The 23066-nt window shown below is 40.9% G+C and overlaps 1 protein-coding gene and 1 pseudogene across 16 annotated transcripts in view; both read right to left on the bottom strand.

Annotated features, from left to right (window-relative positions):
* The window catches only part of KIF13A (kinesin family member 13A), a 230435-nt gene that overhangs the window by 4539 nt on the left and 202830 nt on the right, over positions 1–23066 (bottom strand). For 4 of the 16 annotated variants that reach the window (XM_015449862.4, XM_015449863.4, XM_015449866.4 and 1 more), the window contains 12 exons: positions 22934–23060; positions 20814–20869; positions 18044–18168; positions 17596–17772; positions 16773–16865; positions 16167–16319; positions 14179–14256; positions 11497–11544; positions 9948–10059; positions 8393–8544; positions 7598–7702; positions 564–1661 (listed from right to left, as the gene is read on the bottom strand). In XM_015449862.4, the coding sequence (XP_015305348.3) occupies positions 813–1661; positions 7598–7702; positions 8393–8544; positions 9948–10059; positions 11497–11544; positions 14179–14256; positions 16167–16319; positions 16773–16865; positions 17596–17772; positions 18044–18168; positions 20814–20869; positions 22934–23060 (2075 nt within the window). In that variant the 3' untranslated portion in view covers positions 564–812. The other 12 variants (XM_005553957.4, XM_074038816.1, XM_074038817.1 and 9 more) reach the window with 5 other exon arrangements.
* LOC107129618 (small nuclear ribonucleoprotein E-like) lies at positions 11799–12253 on the bottom strand (annotated as a pseudogene).

The following is a 23066-nucleotide window of genomic DNA, read 5'->3' as shown; positions in this document are numbered from 1 at the left end:
CAGCCTGGCCAACATGGTGAAAATATAAAAAAATTAGCCAGGTGTGCTGGCACGTGCCTGTAGTCCCAGCTACATAGGAGGCTGAGGCAGGAGGATTACTTGAGCCAGGGAGGTGGAGGTTGCAAGGAGCCAAGATCGTGTCACTGCACTGCAGCCTGGGTGACAGAGTGAAAGTGATACTCCATCTCAAAAAAAAAAGAGGAAATTAACCAATATTATAAACTAACCTGAGTTACTTCCAAAGTCCAAACTTCAACTGCTGGTGGAATTTGCCTATACCACCCCAAAGCACTTTTCACCTATGGGCACCAAACGACTGTCTTTTTCCAATTCTACGATATATATGTTTTTCTTTCCACATTTTACCATCTCTGAAATTGGGATGTCTTACAACTGTTGATATGATAAAGTTTACCTGGCAGTATTTTTTCTTAATGATACAAAAAATAATGGATCATATAACAATCAAAGGAATCACAGATCTGATGAAATATGGTAGATGCTACCAGAATACTTTGGGAAAGCTGGTAACTAAACATCTCAGGGAACGAATATGAGATTGATCCTTATCCATCTTAACACTTAATTCAATACCAACCCATATACCAGGTAAAGAAAATCCACTGGTCCTATAATTTCACAGTTGCATTCTAGTTCCCAAAATAGACTTGCTCTCTGACAGAGACAGCTGTGCAGGAAGTGAGCCTGCTTCTTTGTGGGCTCATCTTTGCTGTCAGAAACATCTGGATGAATATTTCCTACCAAGTTGCTGTGGTGAAGGGCCTCTGGGGTTGGCATACAGTTAGACATACTCATCGACAGCACATAACCCAAAGGGCTGCCTCTGGAATTATTACCTGGTCATTCTCTAACTTGGAATGCAGCTGGCTGGGGTGGTGGAGCCCATCGGAGACAGTCTTGCTGCCTGTTTTATTTGGTAGGTTCCTCCTACTGGAAAGCTCTCCAGCAGAAGAATCTGTCAAACCATCAAAATCTTTTCCCTCTGACACTCCCATAAATTCTGTGAAAGAATGGTCTTCAAGGATGCTGGTGGTGTGTTCTACCGTCACCTCCCTGGGGCAGAATCCCCTGGCTGGCTGGCTAATTTTGCTGGGGCAGTTCTGAACTGAGCCATCTAGTTCTGAACATGAGCCAGTCCTGCACAGTGATTTGGAGTTTTTCTCAGGGATGCTCTGGGATGATGGGCTCCCTTTGACTAAGGCACTGTTTTCCTTGAGCGGCACCATAATTATCTTGTCCTTTACCAAGCCTTTTTCGACTTCTGTCAACTCTTTGTTTGAGGATGGCCTGAAATCATGCACAAGCGATGCTGTGGAGTGCTCGGTGGAGTCTGCATCCTTTGTCTGAATGGCCAGCTGGTCTGAGCTGTCACTAGAAGGGACCACCATGTCAGACAGGGTGGCATTGGAGGCACTGTGGGAAAAGTAGCCACTGGTAATACTGCTGGTGGTAGGGCTACGGGACACTTCTTTCTCCAAGACCCGTGAGTTTGACAGATCTACTTTAGAGGAAAACCATTCCCTGTTCTCCAAGCTGGCATTGTAAACACTGAAGTCAGCAAACTCCACAGGTACATAAGGCTGTGAACTTATTAGCTTCCTATTAATAGCTTCCAGCTCATTTTCTTCCTCCTCAGAGTCCTATAGAAGTGAAGCAAAAGTCAGTCATTAGCTCCTTGTAGCAACTGTACTGTTGAGATAAGTTTTAAATACTTGGTTGTTAAAGGCATTCACATTCACATGGTGTTCAGTGTTTTCTTTTTGTCTTTCCAAATTTGGCCAGATCTTGTCACCTATTGCAGACATAGGTATATCAGTATTCTCAGAGACCTGTGAGTATAACCCCCTTACCATCTAATATGAATGGGATTTAGTTCTTAAAGGCTCACTCAGTGCTAGTTAGAAATCATTCCTTCCCTGGTTTAAGAGAAAAAATGGAACTGAAATGCAGTGGACATTTTATTAGTTATTCAAAATTAGTTTTTAGTTGTGATGTTTTCTCTTTCTCATTAAATGAGCAGAGAAACAGGCAGAAGCAGAGAAGAACCACTCCATTTGTCTTTAGAATCTTCACCTTGGGAAGCAAAGTGCAGGTAGTTAAGGTAATTTGTAAAAAGTTTCTCAGCTATTTTACGGGGGAAAAGGGAGTAAAACAAAGAACCCAACTGCAAAAGGGCAAAAAACACAATTTCAACAGTCATTCTTATATTATGCTAAATATTGTAAGGCTATAAAATACTAACAATCTGACAACTACCATCTTCTAGGATCTTTGAGAAGTATGAGTAGAAGGTTTGGCTAGAAGGTGAAAAAGGCATAGTAAAGTTTAAATGAAAATCTCCTTTGTAAAACAGTTTTCAAACCCTGTTCATAAAAATTGGTAAATACATGCAAAAGTGGGTGTCACCAATTCCCCAGTCTCTCTTCAAATGAATGACTCTTTTATATTTGGTAGAAAAAATGTGGGCATTTTAAGTCCAAATAAAGTAACTGATAAACTCTCTAGCCATTTCTAATTAATCTCCGAAGCACCTAATGAAATCACAAATATTGCTTTTGAAATGTGTCTTTCATTCAACAAATACACACTGAACATCCACTACATGGCAGCCATTGTCCTAAGGACTTGGGAATAGCAATGATGAGCAAACGAAGGCATGGTCCCTCCCCAGAGAATTACAACTTTGCGTCCTTGCTCTTAGAACAATCCTGGACTCTGCATGGATGGATAAAAAGTTCATTCACAGGTAAACTTAGACACCTCAAAAACAGTTAGCTTTCTTTCATTGGTCATCCAGTTTAAAGCATCTGTACAATTATAACTACTAGGTGCAGGTAAAGACCTGGAACCAAAACATCAACCTTACTCATTACGTTTGCATTTTGTTAATGTACCTATTTTATTTTTAAGATTTATTTATTTATTTATTTATTTATTTAGAGACGGAGTTTCACTCTTGTTGCCCAGGCTGGAGTGCAATGGCATGATCTCAGCTCACCGCAACCTCCACCTCCCAGGTTCAAGTGATTCTCCTGCCTCAGCCTCCTGAGTAGCTGTGATTACAGGCATGCACCACCATGCTAGGCTAATTTTGTATTTTTAGTAGAGACGAGGTTTCTCCATGTTGGTCAGGCTGGTCTCGAACTCCCAACCTCAGGTGATCCACCTGCCTCAGCCTCCCAAAGTGCTGGGATTATAGGCGTGAGCCACAGTGCCTGGCTAGGATTTATTTATTTTTATTTATTTATTTACAGACAGGGGTCCCGCTCTGTCACTTAGTGTGCAGTGATGCAACTGTAGCTCACTGCAGCCTCAAACTCCTGGGCTCAAGCAGTCCTCCAATCTCTGCCTCCCGAGTAGGTGGGATTACAAGTGTGAGCCACTGTATCTGGCCCATAAATTTGCATTTTAATCAAGGTGTGTGGGGGGAGGGTGATATCTTCAAGGCGTGGCATATATGTGTTCACAAATGAACATAAATTTCATCTGTTTAGATTAGTAGTAATATTTTCTTTTGCATCTCAAGATTCTACATACCTCAAAAAAGTTTAATACTCTTTTAAATGCTTCTCAGCTTTTAAAATAATTGTTTTTATAACTTAGTTGTAAAAATGTGACTGAAAATAAATGTGTAAAGGAATTGGCGATCTTAATTCCTTAGCTGTTAATCAAAGATGAATATCAAATATCAGTGATAAAGTTCTTGAAACTGGCAAAACAAAATTTTTGGCAACACTAATCTCTTCCCATCTTATCTTTATCTGCATTCTAAATTAAGTAGCATTATCAAAAAAGTGGGGTGGAACATTCTTTCCTAGGGTTGGGGAGAATGTTGGTGAAGGAACAAAGATTAAACAGAATTGTGTGAACCAGTAGCCTTTGCCTATATTTTCTAGATTCTCCTGCCTCAGCCTCCCGAGCAGCTGGGATTACAGGTGCCTGCCACCACGCCTGGCTAAGTTTGTATTTTTAGTAGAGACGAATTTCACCATGTTGGCCAGGCTGGTCTCGAACTGCTGACCTCAGGCGATCTGCCTGCCTTGGCCTTCCAAAGTGCTGGGATTACAGGTGTGAGCCACTGCACCTGGCACAAAATTAAATTTCAAGTGTTTGTATCTCTTCTATTTCCTTTTGATTTAAGCTGGCAAAGAAACACAATTCTCCAAGTCCAAGCATACCTGATGCAATTAATTACTAAATTACTATTTACTATAATTAATTACTAAAAAGTTATTTACTGCAAGGAAAATCAAATTTAAAAATGAGAATTAGTAATCTGGAAGTATACGCTTGAAGTTATTTCTTCTTGAGACCAAGGAAAGGCCTGTCATCCTAAAATACAATTTTGCTGAATGAAATATGTAATCATGAATTTATTGAGTGGAAATAGTTGTAAATTTATCAAAGATAATAAATTATTCCTAAAGGATTAGAATGACATTAATAAAACTAAGAATCTACAAAGCCCCAAGAGATGAAGTTCAAATAGGGAGCAGTTCACAGTGGGGAAAATAACCCATAAAGCCCAGAGGGAAAGACTAAAACAGTAGGGACAGCTTCTTCCAGAAAAAGGAAAACTTAGTAGAGATTAAACATTTTCCAATACTTAAAAGGAGATTGAAAGAGTTATTGCCAATTAAGGGAGGATTTAATTGGCTTGAACTTGTATTTTGAAGGAGTTTGGTTTAGACTTTTTATACCAGAAACATCATTTCTCATTATATCTTAAGAATAAACTAAGCACCTTCCTACAATGTCTTAAAGACAAAGATAATTAAAAGCCTATCTAAAGTGGTACATGGAGTCAAGTTCTCAAGCTTCTCTATATCTACAGTCTTCATTTGAGTTTTGCAATTTAACTTATGCAGCTGATATTTACCTATAGAGAAAACACCTTGATTTTAAAAAGGGATTGAAATCCACATTAAAGCAGTGACTCTTTGTAAGGAGTTTCCTTGATTAATGCAATTTCCACTCCTATTATAATCATGTCGTGCTGTTCACCAGAGGTCTCTGTTTGCAGAACTGTACCAGCCAAGGGCTCCAGTACTTCTGTCCATGGTACTGAGGAGTGAGCGCTTTGAAGAGCAGCTGCAGGGCATACTGGAACTGCACTATTTTTGGAAGCACCTGGAGTCACTGGAGTCCCCTCAATTATGCTGAGGAATGGGGCTCTTTGGTCTTATGCTCTCATAAACTGTGAGACCTTAAGGAAGTTGCTGAACAATTATAACCCTTTGTTTCTTCTTCTGTAAACGAGAGGAATAAACCACATGCTATCCATGCAAGACCTAATAGAAGGGTCGTGTGGATACTGGGAAAAAATCACTGACTTTCTGCTATTCTCTATGCTTTATGACTTAAAAAGACTCCAAAAGCATATTGTTGCTTCTGTCTTAAGTCATACGAGACATGAAGTACATCTAAGTTACTATGGTAATTAGGTGGGTTAAACAATAACAGGAACAATGTCCTGATACTGTCCTTCTCAAGAATGATTTCAAACTCTCTTCATCAGTGTGAACTGAGTCACTCTGACTGTGAAAGAGTGGAAGAGAAAAGAACGTGAATTAGTCACAAAGGAAGAAAACAGTTTATACCCATTTATAAGAGAAAAAATAAAAATTAACGTTTCCCAAGGAGAAACAAGAACCTCAGGTCAAACAAACAATGCACTTAAACTCTACCAAAACACCCTGAAAAACTGCTATCTGGAATGAGTTAAAGAGCCCAAATGCCTCTTGGGTGCAGGGTGCTCAGCAAGCCCGTTTCCTATGGAGAGTCGAGACAGCTTTTTCAAGTAAGACTCCAGCAAGAACAATAACACCATCAAATCCTCCTTACTGTACTCCACGGTGCATTCAGTCATAGAGTCTAACTGCTGCTCGAGACTTCCTGGGTCAAGGGAATCTGGTTTCATCCTTCCCTCTGCTAGCTGAAAGCCCCGAGATGGGCTTTATTTTAAAATATCAAAGGGAAATTGAAGAAAACATGAACCTAGCTCTGTGAACTGTGAAACTATCTGCTGAACAGTCCAGAAGGGTCATCCAGCAGTCTCTTGATGGTGTTGTACCAAAATGTATTGTTGCAATAGGTTTAAATGGAGTGGCTGTGCACCACAGGGGTAAGTGGCATGCCAATAACCAGATCCAATCAGACACAGAGCCAGAGAATTGGCAGGGGAACAAACTAGTCATTTGGCCTTTTTAGCCCACAATGCAGCCCTTATTAATTGAGCAGGGGGTGGTCAGGTAAGTGAGGGAACAGCTCAGTAAGATTTGGAGAGATGAAGGAGCAGCTATTAATGTGCAGACTCTTCTCCATGAAGAACTAGGACGGGGCATTGGGATAGAGGGACAGGGAGAAACCAAAGGCAGAGGAGGGGAAGAGAGATGAAGAAATGGAGGGAAAATGGTGCTTTTCTTCTTTCTTCACGTTAGGAATGAGAAGGTTGTTTCTGAAGATCCACCCGCACCCCAAGCATGCAGGTGGGTGGCCAACTGCACATCCGGATTCAGCTGCAGTGAGTTAGTTCTCACACAGTGTGCGTTAGGAACTGTTAAAGGATCTCACATTAATGAGCCTTGGGAATGGGTGTGACAGGGTGTCACTGGGAAATGAGACTCTCTACATTCTTCCCAATAGAGACGATCAGATGTGACATAAACATCAAGCAGTCTCCTGTCTCCCTGAGGTGGTTTTACTTTTTCAAAGCCTAGGAAGCCACAGGAGGGTGAAAGCTGAGACAAAAAAAATGAGAGAATTCTTTCCAGGCTTGAGAATAAACAGGTTTATTTTTTCATTTTTTTTTTTTTTTGTAAATTGAGGTATAATTTATAACCTAAGGTGCCAGGTATGCAGTGTTTTTAAAACTGTATCTCAAATTTATAATTTTAAAACCAAGTGCTAAGGAATGAGGTTTTGCAGGTAGAGTTTCAACCTACCTGTGGCAAAATATACATAAGCCATCCTGAATGCAAGGCTGGCACCAAGGTATTGGAATATATTTTGCCAGCTAATTAACAAAGGCTACCTTAGACAGTGAGATGATGAAGGGTGATTATGATAGACTTTAGTGCAGCTCTAACTACAGAATTATCTTGGCAATAGCATCAGGCAACATAAAAAAGCTTCCAAACATATCCACAGCTAAATGCATGATTACTTACTCCCAGTAAGTGCAATTCCTCTAGGTAGATTAACTTCAGAGTCTGGGCAATATGTATAGGCACATTAGAAAGATTTCGGTATTAGTTGAAGAGATCTCTTTGTTACACTTTTTATAAACAGCAGAAGCAATAAAAGTGCCTTTCTCCCTTTTTCTAAACAAACTTAAGCAAAAGATAAATAAATAAAATAAAACTGTAGGTCATGGCCACATCCATGCAAAATATCATTACCAATGGTCACATTTTTATTTTCTTTAAGACAAAGACCTTTTTATTTTCTTTAAGACAAAGACCTTTTATTTTCTTTAAGACAAAGACTTAATTTTTTCTAGCACTTGGATGATTGTCTGTGAAAGGGCCTTAAACCCACCACCAGGCAATATGACAGAAATGGTTCCGGAACTTACAATCTTCTTCTCACGTTTGCTATTGTGTTCTACTGGCATGCTGCTGCCATTGCTTCCTGAGGGTACAATGCAGCCAGGGTTATGTGCCTGAGGTGGAGGCATGCTCTGCAAAGGTTAAGACACACAGATGCATCACACACAAAGACGACGACGGCCAAAATACATATTAAGTACATGCAAGTTAGAAAAGCAGTGCTAACACTCTTATTACATGTGAGTAATGCAGCAGCCAATTCTGCAGGCCAGAGTTAAACTACTGGAGAAATATGACAGGAATAAACAGATTCTGTGGCAAAAGGCATAATTAGTCTTATTTTAAAAAAACCGCCTTTTGACCAGGTACAATGGCTCACGCCTGTAATCCCAGTGCCTTGGGAGACTGGGGCAAAAGGATCACTTGAGGCCAGGAGTTTAAGACCAGCCTGGGCAACATAGCAAGACCCTATCTCTATAAAAAACAAAATTAGAAATCCCAAAAAGACAAAAAAGAAAAATACTTTTAAAAAAGGCCTTTAATCTTTTCAAAACACCTAGAAAACATCTTTCTCACTTGAAACATAAAAAAATACTTTGAAAAGCCATAAACACAAAGAAATAAAACCATAGCAGCAATAACAAACAAGAGATTCTACCATGACTCTGCATGCTTCAGAAAGAGGAATTCCAGAACGGGATCCACGGAGTGATGACCATGCATGTCTACGTGCAGCACTCAGCTTGTTAAGGCACACTGCTGCTTCACAGGTGACACAACTCTGCTCTATTCTGCATAGTACAGACAAGTCAAGCATTTACCTCCTGGCTTAGAAGAGGCCGTGCTTCAAGGGCTATCCTTTTCTTATGCTCCTCTTTTACAGGCATCAGGGGCTTGAAAAACTTTGGCGGCTGAGGAGAGAATGCTTTAAAAGGGCTGACAGTTAAGGCATGAGGAGTCTCTGATGTACAACCTGGGAAAGATGAGAAGTTATGAGGTTACAGATACTGAATACTTTTTAAGCAAAACATAGGAAATGAGGCAATGACCCAGCCATGGGAATATCTAGGAGAACAATGAAATTCATAGGCTAATATTTGGCTAAACATTAAAACAGAGGTACGCCCACCCTGTGCAACATAGGGAGACCAGTCTGTAAAAAAATAAATAAACAGATAGCCAGGCATGGTGGTGTGCACCTGCTGGACTTGCTACTCAGGAGGCTGAGGCGAGAAGATTGCTTGAGCCCCAGGGGTTGAGACTGCAGTGAGTTATAGCGGTGCCACTGCACTCCAGACTGGGCAAGACAGAGAGAGACCCTGTCTAAAAACAAAAACAAAAAACCAAAAAAAAAAAAACAAACAAAAAACCCCAAAAAACTATGGAACAGATGTAGGCAAGAATAGAGATAAATCTGTGAAGTCACAAAGAGTTACTAAAGTGCTAGTGTGTGTGAACAAGGTGAGATACCAAATTTCTTCACTCTTTTCAAGATCCAGCTTAAGCACCACTAACCAGACCAATTTCAGCTCATGCTGATTTTCCATTTCTCTGAATTCTCACAGCCCTTATTATCTGCATGTTCATTTTGGCACCTTATCATTTAACATCTTATTTTCTGTGTATCTTATTTCCATAATTATATTTTAAGACAGAAAGTAGAGGCTCAATAAGTACTCAATGAATTAATACTGTGTAAATTTTCTTGCGAGCCTCTTTTTTCTCCCCCATTGGGCCACCCTGCTCTATATGACTAAGAGAGGACAATTCTTTCTTGCTTGTATCATTTCTTATCTCTTTGGCCTCTTTCCTCCCTTTCCAATTTGCTAGTATAATGGCGAATACACCTTATATTTTACCTACTGATATAAGGTATAAGGTAACAGAACTGATACATGTGGCCAAAGAATACAGTTCCCATTAAGGCACTGGTAGACTACATAATTTAGGTAATAATGTTACCATGAATCAAACTCATTTTGGGTATCATTTTTGAAAACTGCTTTATGAATCAAAGTCATGTTCTTTTAAAAATTCCTTTCAGTACACAAACATGACAGAGCTGGATATTCTTCTGGTAGAAAATAATAGGATTTGCGTGTGTCTCAAAACTGGACTTCAAAGTCAGGAAATGATATATGAAAAATGATTTGGAAGTTCTAAAGTGATATACAAAAAGCCTATTTGAGTGATATGTTGGATACAAAACAAAAATAAATAAGTGAACGTGATATGTTCCATTCAGTAAGACAGTTTTGAATCATTTAGTTAATTAGAATATCAGCTCCATACCTTATTATATGCCATTAATGAAAGACATTTTTTCACGCTTTTTCTAAGTAATTACAAAGAAATATCACTGCAAAATAATCTCACCACTGCCTTCTTTATTCCTTCGAGGAGAATCCCTGGGTAAAGTTCCATAACATGCTACATCTTGGTAACTGGAGCTGTAGTCAGACATGTCCATCTGGTTCTCTGGCCAACCCTACAAGGTAAAAATACGAGTTAACTGTAATTGAGTCACTCTAAAATGAGAAACAAAGCCCAGGTTGGAGTGTCTTCTATTTTTTTTAATGGCAGTATATGCTCTTATTTTTATTATGAAATATGTCAAATATACAGAAAAGGGCTGAATATTGTTAAAAATACTGTCATACCCAAGGTATACCCAGAGTGAGTAAACGTTAATATTTTATTATATTTGCTCAAAGGTTTAATAAAATTATTACAAATGTAGTGTAATCTTTTGGTCCCATTCATCTTCCTTCCTCCCCAAAGGTAGTCACTTTGAGCAATGTGGCATATATCCAGAGTGACTTGGTAATTTAATGACCAAATTGAAACACTCTCAGAGGACAACTGTTCCATCAGTAATTCTGCCTAGGTAGCAGGCACAGCTGGGACTGTCCAAGGCAAATTTGGCAGTGTGGTTACTCTACCTATATTTGAGATTTAGAAGTTTCAAATAGGCATAAAGTATTGATATACAAAATAGAGAAAACTCTGGCATATCATACGAGCTTACTTAATCTTATTTCAACTTCTCAGAAGTTGATTGCCTCTGAGGACTAAATTTTAAACTTCTTAAGGACATAAATCTGTGCTTATACCTTTTGGATCTAGTCTCTAGCACAGTAACTCATATATAATATGCATTCAAGAAATATTTGTTGAATAAGATAATGTTGCAATCTGTCCTTAATTTTAAATCTCGTTTTATCCATTTGAAATAATTTTGATTATGCTATGGTGGATGTAACACCTTCTCCAATCATTTAGAGTTAAACCCACAAACACACAGATATTTATTCAATTATCTGTGGTACTGTCCTGGTATGGAACTTATCATGGTAAGTAACAACGTAATACTGAAAGTGCGTAGCAATTAGCTGAGCATGGTGGCTCACGCCTGTAATCCCAACACTTTGGGAGGCCAAGGCGCATCAATCACCTGAGGTCAGAAGTTCGAGACCAGCCTGGCCAACATGGCAAAACCCCATCTCTACTAAAAATACAAAATTAGCCAGGTGTGGTGGCAAACCACTATAATCCCAGCTACTTGGGAGGCTGAGGCAGGAGAACCACTTGAACCAGGGAGGCGGAAGTTACAGTGAGCTAAAATCGTGCCACTGTACTCCGGCCTGGGCAACAAGAGTGAAACTCTGTCTCAAAAAAAAAAAAAAAAAAAAGTGCATAGCAATACCACATCAAGTATTTGAACCTGGGAATGGAGTTGTGGAGAGAGTTATTTGCTTACAATTAAGATGGGAAGCCCAGAGATTTTTCTTTTTCTTTCTTTCTTTTTTTTTTTTAAATGACAGGATCAACCAGGTAAGGCCCAGAGATTTTAAACACACCAAGATCCCACAGCTTTCCAGACTGAGATTCTGCTGAAAACCCAGCCATGCCCATAGGTGCATACCTTATCATCTTCATCAAAGCCAGAAAGGTCTGGTCGGCTGGAAGAGACCTATAAGAGAAGAATGGTTTTAGCAATATGGTTTATATATTTAATATAATTTTTTTTTTATATAAAGAAAAAGAATGTCACAGTTGAAGCCTGTAGTCTTCACTCTTTCCCTCCTCTTTCTTCCCTCTCCAGGAGTAGTGAATACTCTCAATTTGGGGTTTATTTTTCCCATACAAGTTTTATATAATTGTATGTGTATATACTCATAACCAATAGTTAATATTATTTTGCATATTTTATTTTTTATTTATTTATTTATTTTTATTTTTTTAATACAAACAATCCCACAGCATTTATTGCCATCTTGTATAACACAAGGGTAATCAAAACAATATGAATAAATGTTCATATTAGACAAAGGACATCTAAAAACAAACTGTATTCTTCTCAACAATTTCTCACTTCATTGATCATTTCTAGTTGGAGACACTTTGTAGCAGAGTAATATTATCTCCTTTCAGCATGATCCGACCCAGTTGTTTTCTTGACTTTTTTTTAGAATGAATCTCTTCTGCATCATCTAATACAAGGTTCATATATTCATCAAAACCAATGATACAGCCTTCTATTCACATATTCACTTGCTCGTAGAGCCACACCTGAATCCGGGATCTATTTTTAAGTATCTGAAGATGAGGTTGATGGGCTGCACCATAACCTTCTGTACTTTCTGGCCCTGGCCACGGTATGCCATGGTGAAATTTCTATTTTGCGTATTTTATACTTCACATAAGTGGTATCTTACTACATACAGTCTTATTCAATAGTCTAGACAAGTATTGATATGTGTACTATTTTTAGTATCATTTAGTTCTAAATACAACTTGTATATTTATGAGAATCTCTAGAGTATATATCTAAGGGATGAAATCTCGGGGTTGTACATAAAGTATGAGTATATTTTTACTGCTTTTCCATACAGGTTTTAGAATCAGCTTATCAAATCTTACAAAAAATTCTGTTGAGAATGATTAGCTTAAGGACATGCCAATTTTTTGATACTGTGAATTCTCATCAATGAGCATAGTCATAGTCACTATTTCAGTATAGTCCTTCTTTTTGGGGATAGCTGTATTCAGGTTTTCTATTTATTCTTGATTCAGTTTTTACAGGACATTCCACTTTATTTAAGTTTTTACATTTATTGGCATAACATTAGCTTATGAGGTCTCGCTATGTTGCCCAGGCTGGTCTCAAATTCCTGGCCTCAAGCAATCCTCTCACCTTGGCTTCCCAAAGAAATCTAAAGTCTTGATCAGATTGAGGTTGAAAAAAACTTGTTTTTTTAGATTACTTCATAAGCAGTTTTTCTTTATTTTTTTTTGAGACAGAGTTTCGCTCTTGTTGCCCAGGCTGGAGTGCAAGGACACAATCTCGGTTCACCGCAACCTCCGCCTCCCGGGTTCAAGTGATTCTCCTGCCTCAGCCTCCCGAGCAGCTGGAATTACAGGCAGGTGCCACCATGCCTGGCTAATTTTGTATTTTTAGTAGAGACGGGGTTTCTCCATGTTGGTCAGGCTGGTCTCGAACTCCCGATCTCAGGTGATCTGCCCACCTTAGCCTCCCGAAGTGCTGGGATTACAAGCGTGAGCCACCGCGCCCGGTCTTCTTTACTTTCTAAGCTAGATGTTTACCTAATTCATTTTCACTCTATTTTTTAATATAAGAGCTATAAATTTCCTAATAGTAGCCCTCATTCTCTCATTTTTTTCTACTGTCTAGTATTCTTCTTTATACAGAATTATAGGGAATTTAGGGCTAATAATGTCTAACTAAGTACCACTTTAACTGCATCTCACAAACATTGATCTATGTACCATTTTTATTCTCATTTAGTTGTAAATACATCCTAATTTCCATCATAATTTCTTCTTTGAGAGATGAGTTCATGAAAAGCGTTTTTCAATTTACAACTACGAGTCGTCTCTCTTATCTATTTCTAATAAACGCATTGTGGTCAGAAGAAGTAATCTGTGTGATAAGGACTACTGGGATTTGCTCTGTAGCCCACTGGAGGACAATTTTTGTAAGTGGTCATCATGTTTAAAATAATTTTCTGGCAATTCTGGAGAACAGGAAGGCAAATAAGCCTGTGGTTTTCCCTGGAAAGACCTTACTTCTACTCAGCTGCTTCTGGGAAGCGGCTGCTTTGAAGTGGTCCATGCACTAATCTGTCTCTGTGACAGTGCCCCCCCTGCTAGAATCAGTTTCTGTCAATTGGATTTTCTAGATGAACTGGTTGAAAAAAATAATCAAAATGGTCAAAGGAACAACTAGGCACTCCAAGAGTGCCTACATGCAGCTGACCCTGGCAGAGCCAGCATCCAGGGACTCAGCTGCCAGGATTCATAGCTGACTCCACCATCTCTAACCAACTAAACTCAATTTATATCTTAAGGAACTTCTTTCAAGGAGATAATTTGCTGAATAGGAATTCACAAGATTGAACAAATGGCTCAGTCTTAGACAACTGTGCTCCCTGGTGTGCGTCCCTGGTACAGAGAAGCAGGCTACACTTCGGGATGCCCACACCAGGGCCATAAGCTCTATTGCCACTGTGTGAACCCCACCTTCCCCCACCCCAGAGCCTGAGACATGTCACATAGGAGCAGATCCTTGGCAGGATGCACTTACATTATGAACATTTGGTGTACTGAGGCTCCTCCGAATGTGCCGGGCTTTGGTGGAAAGTGCTTCTTTGACTGTGACGGCCTGTAAACACAATAATTTGAAAATAACACTTTTTTTTTTTCTTCCAGAGATGGAGTCTCACTCTGTTGCCCAGGCTGGAGTGCAGTGATGCGATCTCAGCTCACTGAAACCTCCGCCTCCCAGGTTCGAGCGATTCTCCTGCCTCAGCCTCCCGAGTAGCTGGGACTACAGGCGCACACCACCACACTTGGCTAATTTTTTTTTTTTTTTGTATTTTAGTAGAGACGAGGTTTCACTGTGTTGCCCAGGCTGGTCTCGAACTCCTGAGCTCAGGCAGTCTGCCCACATCGGCCTCCCAAAGTGTTAGTATTACAGGCATGAGCCACCGCACCCGGCCATTACTTTATGTTTTATTCTAATTATAAAAGTAACATGTTTATTTATAGATTTAAATATAGACTACATCAGTTCTATATACACACACATTTATAAAACTGAAATATTATTTTACCCATTTATTATTATTTGCTTAGCAATTTATCAAAAACTTTCTTTTTTGAGACAAGAGTCTCACTCTGTTGCTCAGGCTGGAGTGCAGTGGCGCAGTCTCGGCTTACTGCAACCTCTGCCTCCCAGATTCAAGCAATTCTCCTGCCTCAACCTCCTGAGTAGCTGGGATTACAGGTGCACGCCACCACACCCGGCTAATTTTTGTATTTTTATTAGAGACGGGGTTTCACCATGTTGGTCAGGCTGGTCTCAAACTCCTGACCTCGTGATCCACCTGCCTCAGCCTCCCAAAGTGCTGGGATTACAGGCGTGCACTATCGCGCCTGGCCTCAAAAACATTTTTTTAAGATAAATAAAACTGCAGGGTGTGGTGGTTCATGTCTGTAATTCCAGCACTTTGGGGGGCTGAGGCAGGTGGATCACTGAGGCAGGTGGATCACAGACAGGAGTTTGAGACCAGCTGGCCAACATGGTAAAACCCCGTCTCTACTAAAAAATACAAAAATTAGCTGGGCGTGGTGGCGGGTGTCTGTGGTTCCATCTCTCTGGAAGGCTGAGGCACTACAGTTGCTTGAACCTGGGAGGCAGAGGTTGCAGTGAGCTGAGATCGCGCCACTGCACTCCAGCCTATGCGACAGAGCAAGATTCTGTCTCAAAAATAAACAAACAAGTAAATAAAACCAGGAAAACAGCAGAATGAAAGATATTTATGTTGTGAAATTTTTATACAGGTGGACAGAGAAATGTAGAAGAGGTACCTCTAACCATATATCTAATTTGCAAAATGACAATGAAGTGTGATGCTGTTTCTATTTTGTTCATGGAGCAATTCAGGTGGGATTTCCACTAAGGGAAGATTTTTCTGACAGATGCCAATTACATTCCTCCTATTAATCAACACCCACCCCCCATAATGTCAACTACTGCTCCTATGAAATGACATATCTTGTCTTATAGTTCCATTACTTAGTGGATTATTTTCTCTTGAATGTCCTGTTGTCACCTCAAAAGTTAACTCAGGTCTAAAAATCAGGGAAACAGTAATAGTCTGTGGTTAAGCATATGCCCTTTGGAGTCAAGCTGTTTGGCTTTACATCTGACTTTGTACCCCTTCCTAGCTGTGGAACCATGGGTGAGCTAGCTAACTTCTGTCAGTCTCAATCTGTCATTTGAAAATGGGGATTTCAACAGTACGTACCTCAGGGGGTTACCTTGAAGATTAAATGAAATAATATATCTAAATTGCTCAGGCTCAGTGCTTGGCAAGTAGGGAGTATTCAATGAAAGTCAGTCACTATTTTTATTTTGGTTACTATTTTGCCAGAGTCCTTTCAACAGAGATGGCTCAAGTGCTCCTTCTCTGATAGATTTAGTGAGGTATTTGGTAAGTAAATTCATATCTGTCCACTGGGGGTGAAGGCTGGTGATTTCATTCTCGGTCCAGATATTCAGTTACTTGCCTGCCGGAGCCGTTCAAGACTCAGAATGTTTTCCACCTGCAGCACGCCTCGAGTGTACTTCTCAATGTACGTCTCCCCATCTGATGTGCCTTCGTTTTCACTCCTTGCTGCCAGGAGAGCCAGCGTTTCCCGGTCTTCTATCTCCTCAGTTGCCTAAAAGGACAGGAAGGAATTGACAATACTTTGATGTGAACAATGTTTTCATCCAAAGTGTGGTGAGAAAATGTTTTAGAAGTCTGGAGAATGAACACATTCTCCATTATTTAGATATTGATATTTTTTAATATATATAATTTTTTTTTTTGAGACAGAGTTTCGCTCTTGTTGCCCAGACTGAAGTGCAAAGGCGCAATCTCAGCTCACCACAACCTCTGCCTCCAGAGTTCAAGCGATTCTCCTGTCTCAGCCTTCCTGAGTAGCTGGGATTATGGCATGTGCCACCAAACCCGGCTAATTTTGTATGTTTAGTAGAGACACGATTTCTCCATGTTGGTCAGGCTGGTCTTGAACTCCCGACCTCAGATGATCCACCCGCCTCGGCCTTTCCAAGTGCTGGGATTATATACATGAGCCACCATGCCCGGCCTAAAGTAGCATATATTTTACCTTTGGTATATTGGATACTATTTCATAGGTTACACCACAGGAATAAAAAATATTTTTCAGGGATATTCTCCTCTTCAAACTCTGTGTGAAACTCTGGTAGGAAAAAAAAAAAAAGCTGGATTAAGCTATGTGACAAAGGTAAGTTATTTTGTATTTTACAAATTGTAAAAGCATTACCAGTTAATATGTTTTTGATATGCACAATACTCAGCATAACAGAAAAAAACCGAAGCTAAGAATCCCTGTCTCCAACCCCGAGGGACACTAACGTCCAGCTGTTAGTTGAGAATTTGACTACAGAATCTGTAGCATGTTCAGGATTTCTGTGGTTGCTTCTCTCTCCCATTTGCTGCCTTCCTGTGATCTCTCCAGGGTTTAATCAGTCTTTCCTGAGATGGCTAGAACAACACTGGAGAGGATCAGTTTCACTAGCACCTCTGAGATAGCATCCGTCAAAGCAGTAGGATAGGGATTTGTTTGGAGTCTGCCTTTTGTCCTGGTTTTGTCACTCACCTGCCTGGACCTGGTACTTAATCTCTCCGTTTTTCTACTTTTCAAACAGTGAAATATCACAGCTTCACCGCCTGGTAGGATTATACCTCTCCAATCAGTCAAGGTGAAAATGCCCTTACTGGATGACATTGACCTCTGCTATCCTAATGCCCACTATCTTGGATAAATGAGAATCAGACTCTAACTCGGCCAGGATGGTCATGTTTTGCACATCCCCTACATTAGCACCAAAAAACACTGCTTTGTGCTAGATAGGGGGAAAAAACTTTGAGCTCAGAGCCAGAATGGCAGAATCAGGCCCTGTTATTACCTGTTTGTTGTAAATATTGGCTGCAATCCGTTTTCGTAATACTAACTCCATAGCAGCAGGGTGGCTGAGTTGAACTGTGGTTTTCACAATTAGGTAAATCCTTTCATTCTGTGGTGTGACCCTATTCAAGTGAACAGAATCATGCACCGAGGAATCCCAAGAGGCTGTGGCTGAAACCTACGAGTGAGGGAATGATGAGGAGATGGAAACAAGACACAGGTCAGCCGTAGCAGTTTTACAGGGCATACAAGAGAAAGAAAATAAATTCAAATCACTGTAATCAAATATTTCTTTCCTCACCTTTTTAAAACAGCAACACAAATGTTCTGTTTTTTAAAGGCCCCAGTCTTTCTCCCCAAAGCAAACTATAGCAGTTGAGTGGGAAAGCAGGCCCACAGGCTTGTGTGCTAATCTGAAGCCTTTTAAGAGAAACATGGAGGTGAATTACCTCATCATCACTGTGCTTTATGATGGGCAGGTAGAAAAACTGGCTGCCATGCTCCTTAGGCAGAATGGAGTTCACGCCGGACGCATGGGGGCCGACAAGCTGCTCATTGGCACTGAGGTCATCCGCTAACCACATCAGGGGCACAGAAAAAACAGTAGAGGAAAGTCAGTTTTTCAGCAAACACCAAAAATTTAAATATATGCTTTTTACAGTTGACGTTTTTTGTGTGTGTGTTTTTTTGTTTTGTTTTGTTTTTGAGATGGAGTCTTGCTGTGTTGCCCAGGCTGGAGTGCGGTGGCGTGATCTCAGCTCACTGCAAGCTTCACCTCCCGGGTTCACACCATTCTTTTGCCTCAGCCTCCCGAGTAGCTGGGACTACAGGTGCCCGCTACTATGCCCAGCTAATTTTTTTTTTTTTTTAGTAGAGACGAGGTTTCACCGTGTTAGCCAGGATGGTCTCGATCTCCTGACCTCGTGATCCGCCCGCCTCGGGCCTCCCAAAGTGCTGGGATTATAGGCGTGAGCCACTGCGCCCGGCCTACAGTTGACGTTTACACATAACACATCTTTACTTTTTCTTTCATTCCTTATCCTGCAGCTGAAATAGAGACTCCAAGACTCACAACAGTTTTTTTTCTTTTTTAAAAATTATGTTTAATAGAGATGAGGTCTTACTATGTTGTCTAGTCTGGTCTTGAACTCCTAGACTCAATGCATCTTCCTGCCTTGGCTTCCCGACGTGCTGGGATTACAGTTGTGAGCCACTGTACTTGGCTTTTTTTTGAGACAAGGTGTTGCTCTGTTGCTGATGCTTGAGTGCATGGCCTGATCATAGCTCACTGCAGCCTTGAAATTCTGGGCTCAAAAGATCCTCCTGCCTCAGCCTCCTGAGTAGCTGGTACTGCAGGTACACACCACTATGCCTGGCTACTCTGTAAAATTTTTTGTAGGGATGGAGTCCAGCTTTGTTGCCCAGGCTGGTCTCCGACTCCTGGACTCAAGCAGTCCTCCTGCTTTGGCCTCCCAAAGCCCTGGGATTACAGGCACGAGCTCACCATGCCCCACAGCTTTTATTCTTTTTTATTTTGAGACAGAGTCTCACTCTGTCGCCCAGGCTGGAGTGCAGTGGCACAATCTCGGCTCACTGCAACCTCCGCCTCCCAAGTTCAAGCGATTCTCCTGCCTCAGCTTCCCAAGTAGCTGGGACTACAGGTGTGCACCACCACGCCCAGCTAATTTTTGTATTTTTAGTAGAGATGGGGTTTCACCACATTGGCCACGATGGTCTCCATCTCTTGAACTCGTGATCCACCCGTCTCAGCCTCCCAAAGTGCTGGGATTACAGGCATGAGCCAACGCGCCTGGCCGGTTTATTCTTTAAAAATACAATAGGAGCCAAAAAGTTGCCTTGTGAGTCTCCTATAAGACGGAATGACTATATTCTATTGTTGTCCTAGGTACAAATATATTCATTAAACACACCTTGGAGGCTGGGCATGGTGGCTCACGCCTGTAATCCCAGAACTTTGGGAGGCCAAGGTGTGTGGATCACAAGGTCAGGAGTGTAAAACAAGCCTGGCCAAGATGGTGAAACCCCGTCTCTATTAAAAATACAAAAATTGGCCAGGCGTGGTCGTGGGTGCCTGTAATCCCAGCTACTTGGGAGGCTGAAGCAGAAAATTGCTTGAACACAGGAGGTGGAGGTTGCAGTGAGCTGAGATCACGCCACTGCACTCCAGCCTGGGTGACAGAGTGAGACTCTGTCTCAAAAAAACCTAAACAAAACAAATCTTAGAATTTTGCTGCTTTCTGATGTCAATTCCTCCTGTAAACTGTTAGGTTTGTTATCCTACTTAATAACTTACTATAAATTAGAGATTTTAGCAGTTAAATTACCTATTTAAATCAAAGTTCTGAGCATTGGGAGAAATATGAAGATTATCTTCTTCCAACGTCCTATCCAATATGGGGTTTACCCTTCACAAATCTCTGTAAATGGCCAACTAGTCTTTGTTTATATACCTCCCAAGACAGAGAACTCACTATCTTATGAGGCATACATTCAACATCTAGGCTTTAAAAAGAAAAAATTCTTCACATGAAGAGCCAAAGCCACCCTCCCTGTGTCTTCCATCCATTAGTGGGCTTCCTTCTAGAACAGAGGTTTTCAGGCTCCTGTTTTGAGGAGCCCTAGGGCCCTGCCAAAGGATCTACCAGGAGCTTGCCCACCGCAAACTCAGCAGCTCTGCGGTTGTTTTCTACACGTGGGGTTCCGGTTAATATTTCATCTAGAAAAGGATTGCTCCGCTAAAGCACGTTGGAAACCATTGTTCTAGACTTGCCCAGGTTCCATGTAATTGCAGTATGAAGGACAACCCTGAAGGCAGCATTATAGTGTGATCATTTCTGCCATCAAAACTGTTTGAGGAGAGTTAAGAACACTAGTCAGAAATGCAGACTAATAGGCTCTTGCCAAGCCTAAAGACTCAGACTCTCTGGGGGTGATTACTTTCCAGGGTAATTTCTATGTCCGCTGTTTCAGAGCAACTGCGTTAATGCTCTTGTATGCAGTTCTCAATCACCCTACGTGCTCTTTTTCAAATTATCCACATAATCATGCTTACGTACATTTAATTAGAACAAAAATGTCACCTAGTTTGGCACATGAATGATTAGAAGAGTGATTTAGGGATCAAAATAAGGTGAGTCTGAATAGATTACAAACCTTAATTAAATACAATAATCCCTGTGACTTTAAGTGTCTACTTACCATTCAAATCGAGGAAAAGAACTGGTATGTGGGTTTCCATTCCAGGAGGTGGGATCCTAAATTTAATAACAACATTTAATCATAACAAAATACGTATTTTACATCTTGTTAGCTGATAAAACACCGCAGAGCCGTGGAAGCAAAGAGAACCATGGTGGAGATGCAGTTTCCACTAATGAAATACTTTCATATTTCTTGACTTCCCTGTAGACATAAATCATGGGAATTATACGACTTACATAAAAGAACTTCCAGTTATATGAGTTACATGTAATTAATTGAAACAAAGATAATTTTAAGCCTTTCTAAAAATAATTCCCGTGAGAGGGAAAGGGAAGGGGGATGTTATTAGGGTGGTAACGGGACAGGATCAGAGCCTAGAAGAAGTAAACAAAAGCTGAAAGGAGGATAGAATGAAAGATGTGTGAAAGGAGGTAGGGTTGTGTACAGAAGAGATCAAGCAGTGTTTTATCAAAAACTGGACCAGGGATGGGCGTGGTGGCTCATGCCTGTAATCCCAGCACTTTGGGAGGCCAAGGCAGGAGGATGGTTTGAGGACAGGAGTTCAAGACCAGTCTGGGCAACACAGGGAGACCTTGTCTCTATAAAAAAAAAAAAAAAACAACAACAAAAAACACTAGCTGGGTGTGGTGGTACAAGCCTGTGGTCCCAGCTACTTGGGAGGTGGGAGGATGGCTTGAACCTGGGAGATGGAGGTTGCAGTGCACTGAGATCGTGCCACTGTACTCCAGCCTGGGAAACAGACCCTGCCTCAAAAAAATAAAAAACAAAAAAAAAAACCCCAACTTGCCCAGCTGCAATAGAACGGCCTCAGAGGCCTCTTAAAGTGAAGAGTCCCTTTAGAAATACAAATTCCTGGCTGGGCGTGGTGGCTCACGAGGTCAGGAGATTGAGACCATCCTGGCTAACACGGTGAAACCCCATCTCTACTAAAAATACAAAAATTAGCCGGGCACGGTGGCGGACGCCTGTAGTCCCTACCTGGGAGGCTGAGGCAGGAGAATGGCGTGAACCCGGGAGGCAGAGTTTGCAGTGAGTGGAGATCTCAGCGACAAAGTGAGACTCCATCTCAAAAACAAAAACAAAAAAAGCAAATTCTTACTTAAAAAAATAAAAAAAGAAGAGTCGTGGGTCCTTCCTTTCTCTTCTGAATCAAAATAACTAGGGATGACACCCAGGCCTACATGTTACAAACACTCAAGATGATCTGAAGTTTCAAAACACTTTACACCAGAGAGACTGAAGTAGGGAGAAGAACTGTCGAGAGAGGGTTTTGAGGGCCAGAACAAGATTGGGGTGAGCAGGCTGTCCATAAGAAGTGGCTGGCAGAATTACTGCAAGAGACCTACAGGATTCCAGCACAACAGCAGGAACTGCAGGGAGAAACATCAGGTTATAAATTATGTGCCTACAGATTCAGAGTTTCTAGTTTCAGAAAACAGACCACAAAATTGATTACATTTCCGTTTATCATTAGAGATGCGGGTATTGTCACTAATGTTTCTATGCCTGTTCAAAAAAGACTAACTGGGCATGTACATTCTGTGTTCAAAAGGAATCTGATTTCTCTTAAATGCTCTGGATATATAATAATAAAAATGAGAATGAGAATAAGCAGCATCAGCTAGGATTTAACGAATGGGTATGAAAAGTATTTTATACACATTATAATATACAAGATAATATTATCATATATAAGGTATTTTATATACATTATCTCTAATTCTCACAGTACTACCAAAAAGATAGCTCCACTAATGTATTTTCTGCCCTCTTCAAATACTTTCCAGCCAAGATAAAAGAGTTTCTGGAGATCAGGGAACAATGTCCAAGTTGCTTATGCAGAGGAATAAAGGAGTGGGATATGTGATTCCTGGCCAGGTAATCAATGCTCTCTGGCTTCCTGTGGGAGAAAGTTGGCTTCAATGGGGAAGGAAAAAAGGGATGGAAGCACTAGAGATGAGTGGACATTCCCTAAGCAGTTCAGCTGGTTGGCATTTTCTGTGACAATCCTGGAAAGTCTCTTGCATGGCTCTTGCCACAGGCGACCTGTACCATCTCATCTCCCTCGATCTGCACAGAAGGGAGAGCAGCCTTACCAGTCGGCAGGTGCCCCAGGAATCCCACTGCCTGGGGCCGGCACCAGTACAGCATTCCTTTCCTCGGTCAGCCCTACCCACTGCTCCACAAGCTGGGCTTCCCGCTCCACATCGTCCTCTGTTTTCTCTGCAG

This window comes from Macaca fascicularis, chromosome 4 (genome assembly GCF_037993035.2).
Source record: "Macaca fascicularis isolate 582-1 chromosome 4, T2T-MFA8v1.1".
NCBI classification, from domain to species: Eukaryota; Metazoa; Chordata; class Mammalia; order Primates; family Cercopithecidae; genus Macaca; species Macaca fascicularis.
Note: the sequence above shows the minus strand (reverse complement) of the source record. Positions and strands in the feature narration are given on the sequence as shown.